Here is a 21,631-nt window from a genome sequence, read left to right on the forward strand (position 1 = left end):
TCACATTCTTAAAATAGTGATCCTAACTGACCTAAGACAGAATGTTTCTATGATTAAATGTCAGGAATTGTGAAAAACTGAGTTTAAATGTATTTGGATAAGGTGTAAGTAAACTTCTGACTTCAACTCTAAATGAAAATAATTCAACATCATTCTTACTCTTTTTCACTTTTTTGCAATTAAAATTAAACATTGCATGTAAAAATTGCTCTGAGTAAATAGCAAAAGAAAATAAATAAAAACATTAAAGCTATTTAAAAAAACAAAAAACAAAAAAAAAAAACAAAACAAAACTATAAAACCAGTTTTTGATATAAATTTTTACTTTTTATTTATTTTTTATTTGTTTTAGCAAAATTCTGCAGCTACAAAGAATTGGGAGGCGGCACAGAGACTTTTATGCCTTTGCAGAGTGTGGCCACAGACAGGCAGATATTTCAAATACTTGAAATAGAAATATAAAAGACATAAAAAATTAATTAATGAATGCTGAATGAATGTTGCATTTATATAGTGCTTTTCTGATACTACACTCAAAGTGCTTTACACAGTGAACAGGGGACTCTCCTCAACCACCACCAGTGTGCAACATCCACCTGGATGATGCGACGGCAGCCATAGTGCACCAGTACATTCACCAAACACCAGCTGTTGATGGAGAGGAGAGAGTGGACTGATACAGCCAATTAATGGATGGGGATAATTAGGAGGCCATGATGGATAAGGGCCAATGAGGGGAAATTCGCCAGGACACCAGGGTTACACCCCTACTCTTTATGAGAAGTGCCCTGGGATTTTTAATGACCACTGAGAGTCAGGACCTCGGTTTAATGCCTCATCCGAAAGACGGTGCCTTTTTACAGTATAGTGTCCCCATCACTATACTGGGGCATCAGGACCCACACAGACCACAGGGTGAGCACCCCCTGCTGGCCTCACTAACACCTCTTCCAACAGTAACCTTAGTTTTCCCAGGAGGTCTCCCATCCAGGTACTGACCAGGCTCTGCAAAAAAAATAAAATAAAAATAAAGAGCCAGTGAAAGAGACCTTGACATTACTATGAATGTGTTACTACAACTGTAGTGCATTATTCTAGTGCAGAGGGTGAATATAAAACATTCTCTCTTCCCTCTCTTTCAATCTTCTGGCTTCTTCAATCATCTGGCTTCTCATGGATCTAACACACACACACCTCACTCAAAACGCCAAGGTTTCTAATCTCCTCCAGCACAGAGGCTTTGAATATTCCATAGGTTTGATAATGGGCTGCTCTTTCAAATTACCTGACCTTTCAGAAATGAATCAGAGGACCCAGCATCTCCTTAGTGTTGGCATCATTAGATTCAGTACTCTGTTACAGTGTAATGCGATCATAAACAAACTGCCCTTTCTCCCTTTCCTTCACTGTATCACTCAACGTTATTTTTCTGCATGAAATTACATCCTGCCAAAGGTCACTACCACTCAACAGAAACGTATTAGAGAAATGATTTGCTGCTCTGACACTTACTATGCTGAAAAAAGTAAAGCTCTACCTGCTTTGCTGGGGGTCTATGAATAAATAGGGTATCTGTCTTCAATAGGTCCATCTGCTTGCTCAAAATAGAGAGCATCAAATACTGGCATTCACTCTAAGCAATTCAACACAGAATGCCACTAAAACTATGCTTATCCTTAAGACATAATACAGAGGATTTTCCTATAGAGACAAACATTGTAATTTGGATGAGATTACATGACGTGTTTTAGCTGTTGTCTCCGCTGGTAATGCGCTGCAATTTCAAACACTGCTTGTCGGTCTGAGCAGTTCACATTCAATTGTGCTTCTGCTATGTTACACCTGCATGAGTGGTTTATTTTTCATCAAAGAAACAAATTGTTCTATACCTGGATGCTGATTTGTCAATTCAATGTTCCAGCCGAGTTAAAACACCAACCAGACCGACACATCAACAATGGCTCATCCAGTGGTGTGAGTTTGGGGTGGGACTATCAGTTAGTCCAACCACTGGCAGATGAGGAGAGTACACAGGAAACCTGTTCCATTTGGTGGTGCTAGTGAAGCACAAATTACATTCTTTTTTCATTTAAGGAATTTGCTTGGTGACAGTTTTAATAAAAACGTGTTCCTTTATATTTTAGCGCATCACTCTTTAAGAAAATCTCTGAAGCAAGCTTGGACTCTTTCAAGAGCAGTGCATTCATGCTCTTTTTCCTCAAGAACTGACTTGTTCATGTTGGGACTTTTCCTCTGAGTTTGGCTTGTTGAGAGATGTTTATCTGCATCATTGCCATGTTTGCATGAATGAATCACTCTACACATGCATGACATTTCACTCAGAGCTCATGTGTGTGTTAAAGCGCTTAACATATGGCACAGTAACAGCACAACATCCCTTTAGGTTTTAAATATCACCCGTGTTACTGCCAGCATCCTTGGGACGAGGCAAATAGGCAGATGCAAGGTGATGTTTCGCATGAATCAAAACGCTGCCACTGTGTCTCCCAGCCAGCACCTCAGCGTAAGTTATGAGCACCATCCATCTTCGGCAGAGTGTTTTCGTGACGGGGTGTGTGTGTGTGTGTGTGTGTGTGTGTGTGTGCGTGTAATTGCTCATTAGCCATGCTTGAGATGAGCAGAGGCCAGATTCTCAGGATGGCATTAAACTGGGCTTGCAACTGGCTCAAACTGTTACTGTTCAAGTGATTTACCGACTCAACGCAGAGACTGCATATGAGCCCAGGAGATCTCAACATCCTCTCTAATAGGTGAGGACTGGTTTAGGTTTATTGAGATTTAGACCTTTTATAGTGCTTGCTTTTACTTTCTTTCTTTCATTCTTTATTTATTTATTTTTTGCTTACATGTCAATATGGGCTTAAAGCCAATATGAAATGAAATACAATAGAAGTAATATGAGTTTTCAACCCATATTACTTCCATAATCTGACATATTCCCAAGTGAAACATGATATTCAACAAGAAAAATTTATGGTGGGACATGATTTTATCCATCGGGAATTGATTAGGTCAAGAAAAGTGGTATCAATAATACAGGTGCTTGGAAGTGAGAGTTTGAAAAATAAGAGTTTGGTGATGTCAGCCGAAAAAAGGAGGAGGAAGTAGTTTTAGAAACAGAGCTAGATTATTTTTGTTGTTGTTTAATTTTTTTTCACAGATGCAAAATAACACCAGTAATGCCCATTACTGTAAAAAAGTAAATAGAGTAAATTCTAATATTACACTGACTTATTGATTTAATGATATTTTCACTTGTTAATACTATGTTGCAAGATTACTGCCAATAAATATAAATTCAAATGGTGTGGTTCAGATATTTGCATTAGTCAGAATGCTTAAAGGGATTGAAAGTGCTGCCAATAAATTGTTTTACATTATGTGTATTATGCAGGGGCGAGGCCAGAAGGGTGGCACGGGGTGGCAGCTTTCACCCTAAAAGTGAGCTTTGCCACCCCACTTGCCACCCCAACTTGGACCCCGCTCGCGCCCTGGAGATGGTGCGCAACGGCTTAACCCGTACGTGTCGTGCATGGGCCATAACAATGTTCCGCATACCCGCCTTTTCTCATTATAGAAAACAAAGGTGTGTAACAGAAATGCACAAGAAAGTTGTCAACAGCATAAAAGTAAAATAAATTAAAATCTAATTTATATAAAATAACACTGATGTTTAGAAATAATAGAATAAAATACGAAAACTACAAAATACCTTAAAGCCAACTTAGGTATTACTTTTTATCTAAAACAAATCCATCTGAAAGTTGTCTAGAAATCAATATCTAGAAAGTATTTTTAGTATATCAATCGATTTGTTTAACCATAAACACCTGCAGATAGAGTCCAGATATCAGAAAAATTTCATTGTAGTTGAAAACGCAAGAAGCAAAATCTCAGTTAAAATGAAGACGTCAGTCAGTGCTGTGAGCACGTGGCCCACTCTAACAGTACACGCTGAGCAGAGCAGCAAAATTAAATTATATCTGCTAAATGACTAAATGTAAATATCGGCATTTGTCAAAATGATCGCTTCGCTTCCTAAATGTTGGCAATAAATGCAGTTTATTTGAAACACGTCACAGAACAAAGCAATAATTAGTGATCTATCTGAATCATCACGGTAAAAGGAGATGATTCTCCCATTTGTCTATACATTATTTGATTTGATATGAAGCACCCATAACTGTCACATATGTTCTAACACTTTGTTATAAACAAATACATTTCTGTTGACATCTCAAAAAATTTAGCTTAGTGCCTCATGACTTACAAAACTTACACAGAACATAGTTATTGTTTGATTAAGCCGATGTAAACATGCATGATGGACGAAGTCTACCAACGTGTGATTTTTAGTAGACTTCATTCATCATGCATGTTTACACCAGCTTAATCAAACAATAACTATGTTCTGTGTAAGTTGTGTACAATTGTACTGGAAATATTACCGGCTTTTATATTGGTCTCCGTGTTGTTAACCTATGTTACGTTGGAGTGTGCAGCCACGCATATTTCCACACATGTTCAGCTTATCAGATCACACCAAGTGCTGTGATCATTTGTTTTTCTCTTTTATATTCAGCCAGTGGTGGAATGACAGTGTGTCTAACTACAGTGTCTGCTAATATTTTATGCAAAACCTCGATTCCACGATTTAAAAAAACACAAAATCATATCAAAAACTTACAATCGAATTAATCGGAAAAAAAATCACCCAGCTCTAGCGTAAGTCCTTACTATTTTTGACTCTTGCTTGAGAAATACCTTCTAGATCTTTGTAACTCAGGTCACATTCTTCAAAGGTGCACTAAATGATATATTACAGCTCAAAGAAACTTCTATTTGAATTTAACAATCTTAAGTAAAATGTTAATCATCTAGTTGCTTCCCTGAATATGATGAATTTGAATTTGTATGGTTCTTTTGGTTGTTGGGGAGCATCCAAGAACATTAACCTTGTGTGACGCCACATCCTCATGCGTGGACTGTGTTTTGTCTTCGCTATACATAATTTCAATTAATTTAAACCGACTCATCTTAGTTCAGGACACTCTGGGCTGTCATTAAAGTGCTAAATGTTTGATGCACTGAGTGACAAAACAACATGGCGACGATATCAGCGGAGTTTGTCTTTGGGAGAAACACCAAAAAAACGACATCTGGTCAGAAATCTCATTATGTTTTTACATTGAAACCTGTTTGAGCCAAAGACTAGAGTCTGTTTTCATTCAATATGCCATTTTGAAAATGTCATCGATTTACCACGAAACAGCACGCTGTTAAACATAATGACCACGGGTGTGGACTTTATGACTATTTTCCCTTAGAAATCCTATATTCACTGTGCACTATCACATTGAGAATCAATAGGTTCATCCAAAATGTTGCTTTCAGACGCTTTATATGGAGTATTGATGAAAATAAGGTGTATTTCAAACTGTTCTGAGCCAGTGCAGACAGACAGCACACTGGAGATCAAGTCATTCACTAAATAGGGAGCAAGGGAGCATCCTACAGCTTTCCTATGCAGTCAAGTGCATTCACTCCTAACATCTGACCAAAGGTAGATGATGTTTGCACCACTCAACATGGCTGGAAGACATGGTACCATGGTAATCAGTACATAGATTCAGAATTTATGAAGCTAAATTTTATATTAAAATGGTTGGTAGTTGTGACGAAGTGATCGTCACAGTTGGGAGACTGATGTATTTTTTTGAGGAAAAAGGGTTATTTTCCAAATACCAGAGTGGTTTCAGGAAAGGGAGGAACATAATGGATTCTGTAATTAGTTTGGAGGCGGCAATAAGAAAGGCTCAAGTGAATAAAGAGGTAATAGTTGGAGTATTTTTCGATATAGAAAAGGCATACGATATGTTGTGGAAGGAGGGTTTGTTAATGAAACTTGATAAAATGGGAATTTCAGGAAAGATGTATGATTGGATCAAAGACTTTTGATTTTATAGGACCATATACGGGTGCATCTCAATAAATTAGAATGTCGTGGAAAAGTTCATTTATTTCAGTAATTCAACTCAAATTGTGAAACTCGTGTATTAAATAAATTCAATGCACACAGACTGACGTAGTTTAAGTCTTTGGTTCTTTTAATTGTGATGATTTTGGCTCACATTTAACAAAAACCCACCAATTCACTATCTCAAAAAATTAGAATACATCATAAGACCAATAAAAAAACATTTTTAGTGAATTGTTGGCCTTCTGGAAAGTATGTTCATTTACTGTATATGTACTCAATACTTGGTAGGGGCTCCTTTTGCTTTAATTACTGCCTCAATTCGGCGTGGCATGGAGGTGATCAGTTTGTGGCACTGCTGAGGTGGTATGGAAGCCCAGGTTTCTTTGACAGTGGCCTTCAGCTCATCTGCATTTTTTGGTCTCTTGTTTCTCATTTTCCTCTTGACAATACCCCATAGATTCTCTATGGGGTTCAGGTCTGGTGAGTTTGCTGGCCAGTCAAGCACACCAACACCATGGTCATTTAACCAACTTTTGGTGCTTTTGGCAGTGTGGGCAGGTGCCAAATCCTGCTGGAAAATGAAATCAGCATCTTTAAAAAGCTGGTCAGCAGAAGGAAGCATGAAGTGCTCCAAAATTTCTTGGTAAATGGGTGCAGTGACTTTAGTTTTCAAAAAACACAATGGACCAACACCAGCAGATGACATTGCACCCCAAGTCATCACAGACTGTGGAAACTTAACACTGGACTTCAAGCAACTTGGGCTATGAGCTTCTCCACCCTTCCTCCAGACTCTAGGACCTTGGTTTCCAAATGAAATACAAAACTTGCTCTCATCTGAAAAGAGGACTTTGGACCACTGGGCAACAGTCCAGTTCTTCTTCTCCTTAGCCCAGGTAAGACGCCTCTGACGTTGCCTGTGGTTCAGGAGTGGCTTAACAAGAGGAATACAACAATTGTAGCCAAATTCCTTGACACTTCTGTGTGTGGTGGCTCTTGATGCCTTGACCCCAGCCTCAGTCCATTCCTTGTGAAGTTCACCCAAATTCTTGAATCGATTTTGCTTGACAATCCTCATAAGGCTGTGGTTCTCTCGGTTGGTTGTGCATCTTTTTCTTCCACACTTTTTCCTTCCACTCAACTTTCTGTTAACATGCTTGGATACAGCACTCTGTGAACAGCCAGCTTATTTGGCAATGAATGTTTGTGGCTTACCCTCCTTGTGAAGGGTGTCAGTGATTGTCTTCTGGACAACTGTCAGATCAGCAGTCTTCCCCATGATTGTGTAGCCTAGTGAACCAAACTGAGAGACCATTTTGAAGGCTCAGGAAACCTTTGCAGGTGTTTTGAGTTGATTAGCTGATTGGCATGTCACCATATTCTAATTTTTTGAGATAGTGAATTGGTGGGTTTTTGTTAAATGTGAGCCAAAATCATCACAATTAAAAGAACCAAAGACTTAAACTACGTCAGTCTGTGTGCATTGAATTTATTTAATACACGAGTTTCACAATTTGAGTTGTATTACTGAAATAAATGAACTTTTCCACGACATTCTAATTTATTGAGATGCACCTGTAAGTAAGAGTTGGGACTTCATATTCACAAATATATTCTATAGAAAATGGAACTCCCCAAGGTAGCGTATGCAGTCCAATATTGTTTAATATAATGATCAATGATATTTATTCACAAATAGACATGGGAGTAGGTAGATCATTGTACGCAGATGATGGTGCATTATGGAAGAGGGGAAGAAATGAGACATATGTAGTGTAGAGCCTGCAGGGGTCAATAAACAAGGTTGAGAATTGGGCAAATATGTGGGGTTTTCGGTTCTCAGTTGCGAAAACGCAGGTCATTTGTTTCACAAAAAAGAGGAAAAACCCTAAAGTGAGTGTTAAAATGTATGTACAAGAGCTGGAACAAGTAGCAGTAATAAGATTTTTAGGTATGTGGATGGACTCAAAATTGACATTTGGTGTACACATTCAAAAGTTGGTAGACAAATGTAATAAAGGAATAAATGTAATGAGGTGTTTGGCTGGTGGGGAGCTAGTAGACAATCACTAAGAAGAATTTACAATCCATTGATTTAGGGTGACCATACGTCCTCTTTTTCCCAGACATGTCCTCTTTTTCGGACCTTAAAAAAGCGTCCGGCCGGGATTTCTAAATTTGCGAAAATGTCCGGGATTCGGCTTTAGTTGCATTATGATGTGCATCTGGTCTAATACTTCATTGTGTGTGCGTGCATATTTGCATTGCTTTAACCCCTCTTTTTAAGTCCTGCCTTCTCGCACACCAATTGGTCGATTATAAGAGGCTTGCAGCAACTATTGGCCAAATTCCTGCCTGTCAATCTCTCTGCGAACGTGTGAAGCGCTGTTGTGTTCGGCATCAAACAGTTGCTTGACAGTAGCAGCAAATGACGGCTGAGTGGAAACAATTCCCAAACGAAAGTGCAAATTTACAGAAGATTTGCACAAAAAATTCCCATGCTTTCGTCCAGGTCGAGATCCGTGGGAAGCAGAATGTATGACATGTAAAGCTGGCACTTATGTGTCAGTTGCTAATAAAGGTGCAAGTGATTTAGAAGCACACATTAGCTCTGCGAAGCATAAAGGGTCAGCAAAAGGTGAAAGTTCATCAGGTAAATTAACGGACTACTTATTTTCCCAGGTAAAATTGTCATCACATTGCTTCATTTTCCATGGCCATTCAAAATAATAGTAATATTAAATGAAGGTACACTCATGGCATCAAATATTTAATTTTAGTACATGGACATTAAAAAGAATGTTGGAAATTTTTATTTATGTTATGCTAATAGAGTGTCTTTTTCACTGTATTAAAGTTTGCATTCATAGTAACACTGTTTTGAACCCTATTATTACACCCCCCCCGGTGAAAAAAAAAAAAAGGTGTCCTCTTTTTGAAACCAGAATATGGTCACCCTAATTGATTAGATCTGCAATGGATTATGGGAGTTTGATATACAGTTCTGCATCCACAACATGGCTTAAAAAAATCGAAGTAGTTCAGACTTAAGCTCTAAGGATAAGTTGCGGAGCATTTAGAACATCTCCAGTGTCATCAATTCAAGTGGAGATGGGGGAAATGCCTCTAGAAATTCATAGGAGAAAATTGAGAATGAGATATTGGATCAATGTTAAAGGGCATGAATTAAGTCATCCAGTTAAAAAGGTACTGGAAAACTGTTGGGAATATGAATATGGAAGATTAACAAGTTTTGGTTGGATAGTCAATAAGGAGGCACAGGAAATGGGGCTGAATGAGATAGAAGTAGCTCCTTCTGTGATAATTCCAACTATACTCCCATGGCTATACCCAATGCCAGAAACAGACTTATATTTAAAAAAAGAGATACACAATAAGGAACTAAATATGCCATTGAAAATAATTGTTCATCAATACATTAATCAAGCATATAACAACATGACTCAAATATAAACAGATGAATCAAAAGACCCAAAATCTGGTAGAACAGCAGCAGCTGTATATATTCCTCAGCACAAAGTTAAAATAGCAAAAAGAGTGACTGATCATATATCGGTATTTACGACAGAATTGATAGCTTTATCCCTGGCATTACAGTGGGTGGAAGATAAACAGCCTGAAAGTTATGTGATATGTACAGATTCACAATCAGCACTAGTAAGTTTAGTGAGTGGAGTATCTTCAGCAAGAAAAAAACATTGTAACATAAGTCAAATAAAGTCAAATCATTATCTTACATTTTTTATTTCTGCTTTTACCAATACACATTGTTCTAAAGCAGCTTTACAGAAAATCAGCTATTTGCTCTAAAACTATTTGCTCTTAAAAAAATAAATAAATAAATACACGTCAAATGTGGACAAGACATTTTTATTGTGTGTGCATATGCTGATAAACCACTAATGATTCAGTCACTAAAAGCAATTTTATTTGGTATGCACATTCTGATTATATTGATACATAAATACATGCTTTACATAGCGCTCGATTTTATTATGCTCCAGTTTATGGAGTTCAAAGGACATTTTAAAACACTTAACATGGCTTTACTGCTACTCAAAACAATGACCAGGAAGAAAACACATTTTATCTAAACAAATTAAGTTTCATCTAACCAGTCTGTGTGGAAACGTTTGAACTATGTGAGTAGCCCCACGTTAGTGTGTGACCCGCTCTCCCCTACTCTTTATGAACATCCAAACAACAGATCTGCAATCAAGACATTTGGATAAAAACTGAATTTCTATCATCGTCTCGCGCATCTACTACCACAAGAGTCTTGTGATTGACTTGTGTCTAACAGTCAAGTTTCTTAAAACTTTAAACTAGATGCTGCTGATCGCAATAGAATGCTGATGTTTGCGTGTCATGCCGTAGTTGCACTCCTGGTGTCCTGATATTTTACCTGAGCTTTGATGATTAAAGTCCACCATACAAAGACTGCAAATAAACGTTCTGTCCCACACTCACACGTGTGTGAAAGATAATTTATTTCTGTTCATTAATGTTGTGTCAAATGTTTATTTTACTTTATATTGTATAGTGGATATTGTTAGTATTATTTTTATTACAGTTACTTGGCGGTTCTTTACCACTGTTTTAAGAGAAAGAGAGTCTTCCCTTTCTTATACCACATATGCAGTTTGAGATTTAAATAAACCATCTGTGTAGGGAATAAAAATATGGCATGCAATATTATTTACATGTACAATAGGCTATATGACAGCACATGGCAGATATAGCCAAGTCTGAATTGTCTAAAACCCCAGAGCTTAATGTGTTACAGTCAAGTTAACTGGTTTTATTCCAGCAAAAAAAGCTGGTTTATTTAAAAACGATTTTGTAACACAATATTAACATTATAGGCAGTAATGCTGAATACTTAGACATGTGAAGTTAAATTTATAATGTACCCTATTCCATTGTTAATGTAAGCTAAGGTACTGTATATGCATCAGAAACTTTCCTTGCAGGAATTAGGCTATCCTAATGGAGAAAGGGACTATTCACACCTACAGCTGAACCTACACCCCAAGACCCTAATAATATCACACCTACACTTGTAATGTAGGTGTAATAATAAACTTGAGCATGTACCTTTAATTTTTTTAAGTTGTTATGGCTTTCAATGTGAATGTCATTTTTTAAGCTATACGAAGATATACACGTAATGTTATCTGATCACTTTCATTATAACATTTAGGCCCTTGACAATAAATAAATGTTAATATGATACTAGTGTCACATACCTTTACAAACATCAATTAGGCTGCATACAATTACATATCAATATAACTTCAACCTAGGCAAATTATAACCCAGAAATGTTCATAAATATTTCAAAAGTGCTTTGTATTTTAGACAATTAAATAAATATAGCAACCATTTTTCCATGTGTAGGCTGTTTTTTTATTTTGCTTTCTAAAAAGAATTTTTCAAAGCAAAATAAAATCGAAACATCTGGACCGCTTGAATCAAATACGCCAGTGGTCCATACCGACAAGTCATGCAGCGAAGATAAAATCCAGTGGAGAGAGTCTTCTTCACAAGTTTGAGGATGTGTCTAACTAATTTATTTCCACCAAAGACATCTCAGTGCTGGCTCGTTCAGAGTTTGATTGGATTATTATTGATTTTAATGTGAATGGATAAAATTAAAAAAGGAACTCTACAAACTTGTGATGAACTTGTTTTCAGTGCTACCATAATCTATAGCCCATGCTTTAATCCAAGACTTGCACCATTTATTAAATCGTTTCACAGTTTACAACAAGTATTAAATAAAGACATATTCCGTGTCCATGATCGCACGGATGCAGCGATCGGCCAAAACCACTCAAGCGATGTAAGATGAATTCGTCCACAACCACTGATCTAGAGTCAGCCTTTCACTTCTCACTACTTATTAAAGTTTGAATTTGAGGTGGGGAAGATGATCCTAGACCAAAATTACAAGCCAGCGTTTGTCCTTTTATTAATTCGTAAAACAATTCAGCCAGGTTTAAAATTAATCACTTTAAAATATTTAACTCCAAGCAAAAATACTTAAAAATCAAAATATTTTTGATATTAATAATGCTTTTAAAGAATTATATCTTGATCTCTATAGTTCCACATCTTCATCTACTGATGAAAATATTAGAAACTTTCTGGAACCATTAGAACTCCCCAAACTGACGACTGAGCAAAACAAATTTCACTAGATCTATGCCTTGCCTCCACAGAATTATTAATTCCTTTTCTAAGTTCTCAGGATACAAAGTCAATTGGTCTAAATCCGAAGCTTTGGCTCTGACAGCGTACTGCACAGTGACGGCTTTTCAGCCGGGCGTCTTCCAGTGGCCCAAACAGGACATTAAGTATTTGGCCATTTTATTCCCAGAGTTAATTTTGACTCCTTAATAAAAAGGTTTTTGAGCGATGTGGGCAGGTGGGCTTCATTACATTTATCTATGTTTGGGAAGGTTAATGTTATTAAAATTAATTGTATTCCAAAATTCAACTACCTGCTACAATCTCTCCCTGTAGATGTCCCCCTCTCTTATTTCAAGCAATTTGATAGCATAGCGAAGTCCTTCATTTGGAATGGTAAGTGTCCCAGATTTAATTTCAATAAGTTACATAAGCCGAAGGTGGGCTAGGCCTACCCAAGATTTTGTTTTATTATTATGCATTCGGTCTCAGACATTTGGCTTATTGGTTGCTTCCACCTGAGAGAGCCCCTCCCTGGTTTTGTATTGAACAGGAAGTTCTTGCCCCTATTTTGCCATTGCAAAGCCTTTCTATCAAATTATTCGGAGAAGTTAAGTTACTCTCCATTATCTCGCTTTTGCACTTGGTATGGACAAAAGTGTCCAGAGTGTTTAATTCAGACATTTATTTAAATGTTGCATATGGATGAACCCAAAATGATGTATTAATAAGTCCCCTTTCTGCTGGTCAGAGTGGATTGCGAGGGAGGTTAATAGGCTCTGTGACCTATATGAGAGTGGAGTGTTGAGATCCTTTGAAAATTTGGTTCAACATTTTGGGATTCCCAGATCTCAGTTCTTTAGGTATTTACAGCTGCACCACCTGCTCTGTACTATTTTTGGGAGTAGCATACACCCCTCTAAAATGGCAGATACTCTGGGAGTGGTGATTACTGCTTTTGGAAAAGGTCATGAGGCATCAGTGTATTACTCCCTGCTAATTCAGAGTCTGGGGATGGAGCTTTAACTTCTATCAAGTGATTATGGGAGAAAGATTTAAACTTGGTATTGGAGGAGGGAGTGTGGGATAGGATTCTAAAAAACATCAAGTCTGTATCTAGAGATGCAAGGGTGCGCCTTATGCAATTCAAGATTTTACATAGATTCTATTGGACCCCCTCTAGATTGTATTGGTCTTAAGGACACACCCACCTGCTGGCGATGTCAATCAGATGATGTTTTTTGGGGGTGTGTTAAGATCCAAGAATTTTGGTTGAAGGTTCTGAGTTTTGTATGTGACGTGTTGGGCACACGGGTTTCGTTTTGCCCCAGACTCTGTATTTTAGGCAATGGGGCGGTCATCAAAATAGGGGATAAACACATAAAAAATTGGTTTCTGACTAGTGTGATGACAGGCAGACAGATTGTTTTAAGTCGGCTGGAGTGCCCTCATTTCGGTAGTGGTGCGCGGAGATGGGGAGGGTGGCTGCTTTCAAGGAGGTGTCATATAGAAGGCTGTGGACCTGGGATTCATTTGATGGGAAATGGGGCAGTTATTTGGAGTTCTTTTTTTTTGGGAGGGGGGGGGGGGGGCATAGTATGAAGGGAGAGGCATAGTTTTAGATGTGTATGATTATTATATGATTCTTTTTTTTATTATTATTACTTTCGTGTGTGTGTGTGTGTGTGTGTGTACCTATGTGTCACCACGGGGATGTTCGTTGGGGGTCGGGTGGGGTTGGTGATTGGGGAGGGGGAGGGGTAATAGAGGGAGTTAAATGTTGATTCAATATATAATTGTTTTGTTTTTCTTTATCGACTATTTGAATCAATAAAAAATGTTAATAGAAAAAAAAAATATTTGAAATATCTCAAATATTTTAACACAGGTTTACTTTGTTTAAAATGTGCATGAGATACTGTATGACACACTCACAAAAGAGGTTGCCAGCACCTGTCACTAACTTGAAAGAGGGCATGAGCTCTTCCTCAAGTCTTTCATGTGCCACCTGTTGGATATTGTGAGAGCTACAAAACATGTATTTTAATTCTAAGAAGCCCGCTTGCAGTATGTTGAATGATTTCATGTGATTGATTACCTGATGGCGCATGAAAAAATATGCGTTATCAAAGGCCGCATCTGTAGTTACAAATCAAAAAAGTGCACTGCATCAAAAAAATGCACACAGCAGTCACGATCAGGCCTCAGGAGGTTAAGATAACATAAAAAAAACCCCACTGCAAATCAAAACCTATATACAAAAAAATTGCAGAAATAAACAGAGAGGTACTTCCGATTTAATTCAGCATCCCAGAATAAAGACGCTCCGTCCGTTTTACAAATTCAGATTTGATGCTGTATTTGCCGGTGAGACCAGAGCTCCCCTGTGAATTTTCTCTCTTGTGTATCACATAAGGAGCAATTCCCCAAAGAACAGCGAGAGAATATTTGAGGTGTTTCATCATGTTAATGGCTTAGTGATTATACAATATCAGTAACAAGCTGCTATTTTCAGGTAACAGTTAAATTGGGCCCCCCTCAATGTGGAATCTATTGCTGATATCCACAAATTATGCATGTGTATACAGTGAGCAAATAATACATTTTGAAAGCTCAGCAAAAACCGAAATGTTACATAATTTTGTAAAATGTGCAGGTATTATAGATTTGAGGGCAGCTTGGGACATGAGGGAATGTTGATTAAAAAAATATATATATTGTAATATTTGACCTCACAACACACAATCTAAGCCAAATAATAATAATTTGTTATATTTTACATTAATACCATTGTGATAAGTACCAGTACCAGTGTGATAAGATAAAACAAACTGCAGCATAAGAGACCATTCAAAACAAATGCATTCTAGATGCAGCACAATGATTGAAACAGAACGCAGGTGTATAAAAACATGCAAGACACTGTGCGAGGCTCTGAAAGAACTATGAGACGCTGAACAACAGCAAAAGACGTCCATCTAGCGCATGTTTACATAGGAAAAAAACTATTTAAAAATAGTGCAGATAAGAAGTAGGAAGTTCAGCACTTGTTGCGCAAAGGACCGAAATCCAACAAAGATGAATGAAACGAGACAAGTGAGTAAGATGAATGAGAAACAAGTGAGTAAATGATTGTGATATATCACAGTTTAGAATAACAATACACTGATTAAAAAGAATGGCAATATTATTGCATCGCAACCAAGACATTGGAATATCATATCGCAAGGTCCATGCTGATTCACACCTCTAGTTTTCATGGTCTGATAACAACAATATCATTGGTGGTTGTCAAATGGATTTATTTTATTGCAATCTAGGGAGTCATTCAACTGATACAGTAAATACTGTATAAGCGCCCTGTGACTGTGGAAGTGCATCCATGTCCAATGACTGCTTTCCACTCTTTGTGCATTTGCTTCAAACTGCACTTTACCATGGCTGAGAGATGGCTGAAATGCACTCCCATTTTTCTCCACTTCAACCTCAAGTGCTGCTTCAGGGTCTTAAACTGAAGTTTTCTTTTCCACTGAAGTCAAATAAAAGTCCTCCTGTATTCCTTTCTAACCCCCCTCACATTAGTTATTTTTTATAATGGAATTCTACACAAATTGCAAAACTTCACTACTTTGGTGTTCTTTCTGTGGATGGTTGTACTAGGATGTGAGAAGGAAAGCTCCAGCAGCATTTGATAGAGCACTTCCCTTGAGCTTTCGTTAATTCCTTGTTCTGTTCCAAAATTAGTCTTTTCAGCGCATTCTTAGCCGCATATGCCGCTCTGCCTCTCCCTCTCACACAAAGTCTAATTAACTTTATGAAGTTTGAATTTCAGAGCTGAAAATGTATAAGGGCTTCTGCAAAGGTGCAGGCAGCAGAATGAAAGGCCATGAGGAGATTAATCAGATTCACATTATCTGGAGCTTTGTGCAAGATCATATTTGATTCCCGGACTGAATAAGGCACTTAAACCGAAATCAGCATTAGAGGGAATTCATAATGTACCATGCTAAATAAACGGTTATTGTAAAAATAATGGCCCCCTATATGATAGTAGCTTATGTGTAAAAAAACAAAAAATTCAGCACAATATTAGCACTATTTGGATAAATCTCACAAAATCGGTCAAGGACCGGGTCATATCACCAAGATTTGCCGTAAAAACAATTCTCTGCTTACGTAAGCATGCAACTTGTATGCAGTTATTAGTGAATGTCACCCAATGTCTTGCACCCAGTGAAAGACTTGTTATAAGGAGAACAGAGCTGCTACATGTTAACACAGCATCTGTGACGACTACTAATGTCGTCATTAGCTCCGTACTTCATCTGTGAATCTAATGAGCCACTTAGTAAAAGGAAGGAACACAGAGCTGCAAGGATGAGAGCAAAGCAGAACAGAGAGAAAGCAAAGAAAACTAAGGTCAATGCATTCACAGATAGAGTGAGCAATAAGACTTGTGTAAGATGCAACATCAAACAAACACAAGATAGATCCTCATTAGTGACTTTTTGTAAACTGCTTCCTACTCTCATGGACTCCATCAGGGAGCCGACCTTGAACACAAACAAATGAACGCTATATCATAGAATTGCAGTCACCTCAAGCCAAAGCTGAAATCCGCTGAATGGAAAATGCCCGTTTATTATCAGGGTGCAACTGCAGTGCCTCTGTTTTAAATGATTTGTTTGCTATATTAAATTGCTCAAAGCAATGAAAATAGAGAGACAATGCAGCCTATTTGTACCAATATTTGTAATTAAGCAATGCAAGTACTGCACTGAAATACGTAATACATTTTTTTTTTCTTAATGTACAAACCTCAAAACACTTTCATCTCTTCAACTCTTTCAACTCTAACTATTTCAAACTTTGTTTTGTAGTTATTTTCAGTCTCAAGTTTGCTGTGTATTTTTGGGATTTTATAACCTTTTTAAGAAATTCCCCTTTTTAAGAAATTCTAGTCTGAAATGTTAAAATCTCCCACTGGCATTCAAAATCTACCTGTCAGCATGGCTGCCACTCCCTATATGCAGATTACGTTGTCTGCGTAGGGCACTAACCACATAGGGGGCAACATCTTATACATTATACATTAATGAAGGACACAATAGCAGTCACGGAACACTCTTCCCGTCAGACGATCAACTCGAGCAATAGTTGACCAGCACCAGCCATGCCTGCCAGTGATGACTTAATTGTAATACTTGCACAGAGAATTGTGATCGATTTTTAAACATCTGCTTAACATGGTATGTTTCTGAAAAATGAAGTTTCTATTGATCAATCTCTCTCTTCTCTTATCTACACCATATATAATTTATAATATATCTTTTCAAACTATGCCGTAGGTGTGCAATTCAGAGGTGGTTAAACTACGCTTGTCATGCAGTTCGCCTCCATGCAGTAACTTCAAGCAGCCCTTGTGGGACGGGGGATCAAAGATGCTCTAAGCAGCTGCTTTAACAAACGTTCTATACATTGTTCTTAACACATTCAAAGAGGGACCTCATAGTCTTACATGCACATAAAATGTCAAACAGCAATTTGTGACTACTTTTACAGGCTATTTCTGTATGGTTGTGCAACTTGAGTGACTGGCAGACATGGCTACATAGTGATTCGTGCTTCAGAGTGTTTAATTGAGGTCCCCCATTTTACAAGTAACATCTAGCTTTAATCAGTCTAACAAACCAGTGTGATGAAAATAATACAGCGGTAATGAGCACAAGAGCCACAATTCAACATCCCAGAAATCCATTCAGCTAGAACTTGCAGGGAACTTATACATTATGAATATGCATTCTTAATAGATGTACTCAGGCAGCAATGTATGTATAAATCGGCATGAAGTTGCCTCCATTTTACGACAGCCTTCACATTGAAAATGCAAATGCTGCCTCAGTATAAATCTCACTAGGTTTTGAACAAAGCTAGAGGGTGCAGGTAAACTTTACCTGTGTTGTTCCGGTAGGTTCCAGTATGGCCCGGAGGGAGTGGATCTCCCTGGCTCTGGCTCAAGCTCCTCATGGGGACTTTCTGGTAGACTCTTTCTTCATATATAGGGTCAATATGATGCTCGGGGGACTGCAGGGGCCTCAGTTCGGGACCCAGGTGGGTGTGCTGACTGCTGTATGAACCACGAGATCCTGCGAGAGGTGCAAAAGATGTAATTTCTTTTATGGTTTGTAATGTTTTTAATTACTCTGAAAAAAGAATAGTTTTGCAAACTATGTCCCTTATGAATGGGCAACAGCAATACAGCAGTGTAATTACATGAACTGGGATCATTATACTGATCCCAAAATGTACATATACTGTTGGCTATCAGGCCAGAGCTGGCAATCAAAAAAATGTCAAAGGCATCTGAGAGCACATTAGTCGATACTTCCTTCCATTTCCAATCAAAAGTGCATGCTAGGATCTCCAGAGGGCAAGGATACCATAAAAAGATAAAGTTTGTGAAATATACACATAGATGAAAGGCAAAGGTAGAGTACTGCTACTCTACATTCACTCACATACTCCTATAAATCCACACTCCATATACCTCGGCTTCACACAAGCCTACAGGGATGTCAAACACCCACACATATATACACATATATGTCATTGTACTTTAGCCTTGGACGTTGTTCAGAATCTTTTCACTGAATGACAGAGATGTACTACTGTAAACAGCTATGCAAACAATCAGCAGTCACAGAGCGGAGATGCTTCCTCAAACCAGCCAGATTTAACAAAATACATACAGCAAATGCATGTTAATTGCAAACCACAGCAATTGCACTGGTGCACTATTGCTTCTGAGGATAACATTATGTAGGCATCTCTCTCTCTCTCTCTCTCTCTGCTTACCAACCTGAGAAGTAACATTTTCCTCTGAAAAGATCTATTGCATTGTGATTCAGTTAATAAAACTTTGAATGAGAACTTGGTTGTCAGTCGATTAAAAAAAAAAATCAGACTGATCTTTTTAAATTACAAGACTGTGGTGACATTTTTGCAAAATGATATTACGTGGTTCCTTACGTGTATTATGGCAATTCTGAGGTGAAAAGTCCACAGAGTGGCGCTAAAAGAGAGTTAAGTTTTCTACCAAACATAAGTTGTTTAAGGTTAATGCTCTATCGAATATCAAATAAATTAAACCTACTTCCCTACCCTAAACTTCTAACCTAACCCTATCCAAAAGTGTCATAAAAAGCAAATGTGAGATGAAAAACAGATGAGCATTTTAAGGTTAATACTATTTCTAGTTTTAAAACAACACAACTGACCTCCCTACCCTTAACTTTCAACCTAAACCTAACCAATAGAGTCATAAAAAGCAAATGTGTCATAAAAAACACAATTGTTGAAGCAATGATATAATTTTGCAGTGCTTCTATAACACTTTCGACTCATGTGTCGACTCACATGGTGTTCAGGACTTGTTCCCTGGTCCTTTGCATTTTAAGTGCAACACTCAATCATTTCGGCAAACACGCAATCTGATCGTGCTTGAACAAGCTTGCAAATGTAGTTGGTTATGTGATGAAAACGTCAAAATGTATCGCCTTACAAGTGATGCACTATGGTAAAAGTGTTTGAATGTCATAAGATAGCACTGTGTGTGGAACAGGGTAAAAAGGTAGTGTTTCTGAACTGATAATCTGTAGTTTTACTGGTGATTTTGTGTGACAGTGAATAAAAAATTATTGTTGTTTAGCACCTCTTCATTTCACCAGGAAAGTGCTGCGATAAGAGCCACGTAAAAATCATTATGCAAAAATGTAGGTACAGAAATGTGATTCTATGAGACCTAGTTGCAAAACAACATGATCACATGGGAGGTCACATGTTGTTCCCGAGAGTTCCAGTATACTAGGATCAGTCACATTATGCCGACTCACTGAAAAACGCCATCTTCCATCAGACATTGTTGCATTGGCTCAAGTGTGTGAAAATTCCCCTGTGGTGCGACCAAAAGCACGTTGCGTCAACAGCATGAAAGACCCGGAAAATGGAGCTCACACATGCCCATATGCCCAACAACACTTACCGCTTTGGTCACTGGGGACAATGTTTTGACTTTCGGTAAGCACAGACCGATTTTAGCTAAAGAAAAGTCAACCTATCGTTTCCGATTTCAGTGTGAGAGTCTGTGCAAAATGTCATCAAATTATTACATGATATGTTGGTTATGCTGATTAACTAATCAAACTAATCACAAACAATCGTGTATATCAATATTAGCTGAGAAACAAATCTAAATGAAGATTATTTAAAAGACATTACATTATTGTGGAAGATGAGTAAATCATCGAATAGCCATTACAAAAAGTGGCTTTAGAAGTCAACACTGTATATTGTTTGTTTTGTAGACAAAGTGTGGTTTGGTTAGTCAGGGGGGATGATTGATTAACTGAACTAAATTAACATGTTAAATTGATAGTCCTATAGATAACACAAACACTTGATGGAAGTGTTGAGTAGGCAAAAGATCAATACTGAAAGACACTGAGAGACAAGGAGATAGAGACAGGCTGAGAGACAGACAGTGGGCTAACTGAGCAAGACTGACAGACAACCTATAGGACAAGAAGAGACATGTAAGAAACACACAAAAACAGAGAGATAGAGAAAGGGCAACAGATATAAGACAGACTGTCTGAGGTGTCGCCAATAGCTCCAAGTGTTTACAAGCTTCTGTGACAGCAGGAAAGCAGTGCAGCTCACTGCAGGAGACTCGCAGCTTTTCACAGCCAATTTAGTAGTTAAACTCTTTGTCCAGGTGGACAATTTGGACTGACAGGTCAGCAGTTCCTGGACAGTCACCTATACAAAACCATTCCCCAGAGCTGCTAGCTTGCAAGGAGTCACAGGTAACATCCATTCGATCTTCCCTCACACTCCCTCCTCACCTAATGACGAAACACCAAATCTAAAAAAGAAATCCACAATCCTTTGATAAAGCCTGCTGAATAAATTGGTTTGTACACCTGTTACACATTTGGTACAAATTAGACAAGCATTCTGAAGTACCTCTCCACTGTCTAATCACAGGGAAAGTGTTAATAGCACTTCAGGCATCTAAAAATAGGCTTTGCACTGTGTAATCTGTCAGCTGTCCTTAAGGAATAATGACTATAGATTCAAATTTGATTTCCACCAGGACAACTGCCTTGCTCTATGCTCATCTGCAGCTGTTCCAGGAGTCATTTTAACCCTTTCGTCTCAAGTCAGACAGGAAAATATTTCTGTCTTCTGTGCTGAAATGCTGTGTACTCTAGCATTTCATCACTTCAAAGTACTTTCTGTCTTGATATTGTGTTTGTTTTTGCTTTGCAGAAGTAACACATGCACTATAAAACTCCATCACAGACTTCTTACTAAGAAGCTTTCCTTCATTTCCAACTCTGCTCTTCTCTCTCGTAT

At 37.9% G+C, this 21,631-nt stretch overlaps 1 protein-coding gene across 3 annotated transcripts in view; it reads right to left on the bottom strand.

Moving 5' to 3' along the window:
• LOC127434765 (catenin delta-2-like) overlaps window positions 1-21,631 on the bottom strand; it is a 426,842-nt gene that overhangs the window by 168,733 nt on the left and 236,478 nt on the right. For all 3 annotated transcript variants that reach the window (XM_051687724.1, XM_051687723.1, XM_051687725.1), the window contains one exon: window positions 18,169-18,360. In XM_051687724.1, coding sequence (XP_051543684.1) covers window positions 18,169-18,360 — 192 coding nt within the window. The remainder of the gene's footprint in view (window positions 1-18,168; window positions 18,361-21,631) is intronic.

Source organism: Myxocyprinus asiaticus, chromosome 44 (assembly GCF_019703515.2).
Source record: "Myxocyprinus asiaticus isolate MX2 ecotype Aquarium Trade chromosome 44, UBuf_Myxa_2, whole genome shotgun sequence".
Lineage (NCBI taxonomy): Eukaryota > Metazoa > Chordata > Actinopteri > Cypriniformes > Catostomidae > Myxocyprinus > Myxocyprinus asiaticus.